Source organism: Stereum hirsutum (assembly GCF_000264905.1).
Source record: "Stereum hirsutum FP-91666 SS1 unplaced genomic scaffold STEHIscaffold_10, whole genome shotgun sequence".
NCBI classification, from domain to species: domain Eukaryota; kingdom Fungi; phylum Basidiomycota; class Agaricomycetes; order Russulales; family Stereaceae; genus Stereum; species Stereum hirsutum.
This window is the reverse complement of record NW_006763140.1, coordinates 1,765,617-1,770,422: the sequence shown is the minus strand read 5'-3', so window position 1 is coordinate 1,770,422 and position 4,806 is coordinate 1,765,617. Positions and strand designations below refer to the sequence as shown.

Below are 4,806 nucleotides of genomic sequence, written 5' to 3'. Positions count from 1 at the left end.
TTAGGGCGTACAGGGGTGGTCCTGGGGGTAGGGTAAGAGGTAGGAAGTAGGGTAGGAGGTAGGGTGCTAGGAAATTGGTAGGGTGGGTGGATAAAGCATATATAGTGAAACAGGCTTACACCTCCCAAAGTACTCACTACACTGTTACTGAAATTTGAGTAGTCCTTTCATTGTTTGAAGTGATAAAAATGTAGCCTGCATATACAAGATCTTGTGGCACAAAGTACACTCATTGATCAGGGTGATCAAAACAGTCAACTCAAAGTCAAAGTTAAATTTTAAAAAAAAACCAGGCATCGTGCCTGCCATGCTGCGTGCAGCAATGGCCTCTCCCCCCAAGTTAAAATATTGGTGTGCCATATCGGACGTCCATCTTTGTGAAAATGAAGGCAGCAGCCATTCTGTCGAATAGTTCCGTGGTGAGGGGTAGAGGGTATCAATTTTTGATGGTCATTTTATTGACCTTCCTATAATCCTGAACTGGTCGTAGTTCTCTGTCTTTTTTCTTGACAAAGAAAAAAGGCAATGCGAGTGGAGATTTACGGATTGTTCCTCTTTCCAAATGTTCGTTTAGGAATTTGTCGAGGGCTATTTGCGGTGAGACGATAAACCTTGCACGTACTTTGTGGTACAGTGTCAGGTTTAAAATCTATATGATGGTCCCAGGGTTTGGAAGTGGGGAATCATTTCGACTCTTCATCACTGAAGACCTTTTGGAATTGCTGATATTGTTCTGGTACAATTTCCTCATAGGTGTGAGCTTCCTTGGTCTTTGAAGCTTCTTCAGCGAGCTTAGTTGATTTTGAAGCACGTCGTACAAATTCTTCTTTTTTGTCTTCTTCAAATCCTGGTGTCCACCATACTTCGTCATCTTCTCCTAGTTCCATAGTTTTTATAAAGGCCTGTCCGGCCTCCTTGATGTGTATCCTATAATGATGTTGATCCAATCATTTCTGGATTTGTTTGGAAAACATAGTTTTTGCTACTATTTTCCTGAACGTCGTCCTTATGCCTCCTATGATTCTGAAGGCACAATGTTTTTTGATTGCTTTAAAGGTCTTCTTCTTCTGTTTCCTCTTTTTGTGCATTGTAAGTTTACAAGAAAGAGGGCAGTCTTGGAACAGCATATGTCCGTCTCTCCAGTTAAGAGCTAGATTATGTTTCGGTAGCCAAGGAAGTCCTAGGATTAAGTCGTCTTCTCCTATGTTGGTGACAGAGAATTTAGCTTCTTCTTCATGATCACTGACTTTGAGAGTAGTTTTGACGTAGTTCGTGATTTTTCCTAGGATATTGGCAGAGTTGTCCACATTTCGAACAATTTTAGGTTTTGCATAGGCCTTGGTGGGGATTCAGTGTTTTTAAATAAGATTCCAATGGATAAATAGCCCGCTGGCTCTAGAGTCGATTAGGGCGCGGGTGTAGACGTCTTGATGATTCCCTCTAATGTAAACTGGAAAATGCATAGATTGTGGAATAGCTATTGTCCGTATGAGTACATCAAGAGGAAACCATGTCCGTGTCTGAAGTTGTGTCACAAGCTTCAGGCCTTTCAAAAATCCTTTCCATTGTTCGAGTCTGTGTCTCTCCCATCCTCTTCTATTTCCCTAAACATTTCTAGGACAGTATCCTGGTCTTCGTTTGTCATATTCTGGATTTTGCGAACAAGTTCTTGTATTGCATTCTTGCCTTGGGGTAAGGCTTCATTCTGTTGCGGAGTCGAGGTTGATGCCAATTGGCTAGTGACATTGGTCTGGCAAATTGGCTGACGGAAGGGATTGGTGTTTTTGCCTAGAGCACCTTGGTTGTTCCTTGGGTGGAATTTGGGATCGGCAGCACGATGTCCAATCTGGTCGCACCTAAAACACCTTCCTTCCTGAATGTACAGTGGCACACAAAAAGAATGCAGGTGGCACTGTGGCCCCGACCATGATCCGATGTTTTTTCAGTCATGCTATGTGATCTTTCTTGGTGTTTTACATCATGGAATGGGCCTGTATGTGGTGTCTTCAGAATGTGCAAGATCTGCATGAATAGATATAAATATAGTTGTAGAATGTCTGATTTGAATATAATCATTGATTTTCCGATATTTTAGTTTGCACTTGGAAGACCTTATCAAATCAGATGAACCAAAGTATTTAAATGATATTCAGAAGGTATATTGCAAGATTGGGTATGCAACTGGACAGTATGAAAATCATGTGTGATTCTGGCTAGGAGGGACAATTTTGCAACAAAATGCAGGGATCACCAAAAGCCTGCAGAAGACACAGTAGCAGTGATAACCACTCCAATTACCCTATAAATGATTCAATCCTACATTGTACCTTCTTCATGTGTTATATATAGTAGATTATGGTATAGCCTGCATATTCTGGAACACCATGATGATACCTGTATTTTATTTTGAAAATGTCCCTCCTAGCCAGAATCACACATGAGCATCATACTGTCCAGTTGCATACCCAATCTTGCAATATACCTTCTGAATATCATTTAAATACTTTGGTTCATCTGATTTGATAAGGTCTTCCAAGTGCAAACTAAAATATCGGAAAATCAATGATTATATTCAAATCAGACATTCTACAACTATATTTATAGCTATTCACGCAGATCTTACACATTCTGAAGACACCTATGATGGGTTTTTTTGGACAGAAGGTAGCTACTTTGTTGGAAATACGAATGAGGAAGGAGTTTGACTAGGTCTGGTGAGGTCTCCATTTGACCGTGGAAAACCATGTCAAACCACGTCAGACCTCAGCCAACCTCGGCTGACTTCGTGCAATCTCAGCGTACAAACTCAGGGCAGAGAAAACTCCAGCAAACCGAATCAAAATCCATCATATCTGGGACAACTTACCGCACTCGTATGCCATCTGATCCCGGACGACCTTGGAAGAGCTCAGAAGAGCTCACTATCCTTGGTCTGAGCTTATGAGAGTTCATTAGAGCTCAATTCCAATTTTATTGGTTAATCTGGTGAGTGATAATTTGCTCTGGCCTAGTCCAACCCAAGACAACTTGCGCGATTGAGGTTCACACTGACGCTGGAGGACAAGGTTGTATGAACTCCGACGAGCGCGTTCGAGCGCGTCGCCGGTCCGCGCCCATTTTTGCAGCCGGAAAACCCCAGAAAATCTTGGAAGAGCTCGTCGGAGCTTGTCGGACTTCAGCTAACTTTGTCAAACTCTGTCAGACTTCAGACTCCTTCGGACAACTTCAATGTACGTAGTTCTCCCTGACCTTCCTGTGTGTGACTTCATTTTGAAAAAAACCAAACTATTAAAGTCTGAGGAAAACCTTCATAGACACCACATATAGGCCTATTCCATGATGCAAAACACCAAGAAAGATCACATAGCATGACTGAAAAAACATCGGATCATGGTCGGGGCCACAGTGCCACCTGCATTCTTTTTGTGTGCCACTGTACTTCTGACGTTCCTGGAAACTGAGGTTGACTGCTCGGACTTAGGTCGTGTTCGAGCGGTTCCTCCAGTTAGAGGATCAGCTGTGATTGCCCGGGGTAGAGGTATTGGATGCTCTCCATTGGGCATCCATGGCAGCGGCTCTCTCGCACCATTCTTCAAATGTCTCCGGTAATGGAAATGTGCTGTAGATCTTGGTGCGGAGTGCGCGATTAAGGCCTGTCTGAAAGAATGTGACCTTTGCATTATTTCCTTTGATCTTGCTTTTGGAAATAAGGATCTTGAATTTGGTGATGTAGTTGGTGGCATTCATGTTTCCCTGGCAGAAATTATCTAGATCAAATCGGCTCTGAATTTCCTGGGCGGCATGCTCGAATTCCCTTTGAACTTGTGCCTTGAAATCCTTCCAGGTTCCATACTCTGGCTTCTTGTGTGTTACGTGAGATATGCCCAGGCCTTTCTTTTCGTCTTCATCATCACTATCTTCTTCAGATCCATTGACCTTGTCCAAGAAGACCGTTTTCCATGCTCCTGCCGTGTCTCCCTTCATATATGACAGGGCAAAGATAATCTTCTTGTCATCATCTGCGTATCTCTCTGGGTTGGCCGCAAAGTATAATTCACAGCTGATTATGAATTCCTGAACTTTAGAGGCTTCACCTTTAAAGTCATCAGATGCACTGATCTTGGTGTCTTTTGCCATGTCATCTCTGTTGTCAGAGTCACTGTTTGTGTCTGAGTCAGAGCTGTCTCCGGAGTCTGATGAATCACTTGGTGGTGGTGGCAGTGGTGGTGCTGGTGTTCCACCTGTTCCTTCTCCTGGTGGTGGTGCTGGTGTTCCACTTGTTTCCTCTCCTAGTGGTGGAGGTGATGTGTCTTCCTCGGATTTAACGTTAAGGTGTTTGTAGTCGGGATCTTTTGCTCTGATGTCTGGATGGTCTGTGTATACCCAGTGGTTGTGTACAACGTGGATATTCTGTTCTTGTTGTTCGGTTTTGGTACGTGACCCATCTGGGAAGTTTTTACACTTCCAACGCAGGGCATGCCACGAGTACCAGGACCCGTGAGTACCTGCAATGGATACTCGTAAGGCACACCATCGGGTACCTGTATCCGTGGATACAGATACTCGTTCCCACGGGTGTGCGCACGGATACAGGTCTGATGCCGGGGCTCACAGGTACTCATGGGAGAGTACCTGCCATATTCGTCATTTCTAGGCCAGAGCTTGCCGGAGGCCAGATGTTTGTCCAGCGACTCTCTCTCCTCGCTCTCCTCCTCACTCTCTCCCACTTCCCCGAGCGTACACCACTGTGTGATGGAATTGACACGTCGTGTTGCCATCAATGATGGTGCCGCTCATCCTGTGTAC

At 44.1% G+C, this 4,806-nt stretch overlaps 2 protein-coding genes across 2 annotated transcripts; both read right to left on the bottom strand.

Annotated features, from left to right (window-relative positions):
- Positions 1-1,124: 1,124 nt before the first annotated feature.
- STEHIDRAFT_32303 (uncharacterized protein) lies at positions 1,125-1,343 on the bottom strand (the record flags this gene model as incomplete). Its single annotated transcript, XM_007305659.1, has 1 exon — positions 1,125-1,343. A coding segment is annotated over one exon (219 nt), but the record flags the coding sequence as incomplete, so codon positions are not given.
- A 2,557-nt stretch (positions 1,344-3,900) lies between these two features.
- STEHIDRAFT_35060 (uncharacterized protein) lies at positions 3,901-4,131 on the bottom strand (the record flags this gene model as incomplete). Its single annotated transcript, XM_007305663.1, has 1 exon — positions 3,901-4,131. A coding segment is annotated over one exon (231 nt), but the record flags the coding sequence as incomplete, so codon positions are not given.
- Positions 4,132-4,806: the final 675 nt, after the last annotated feature.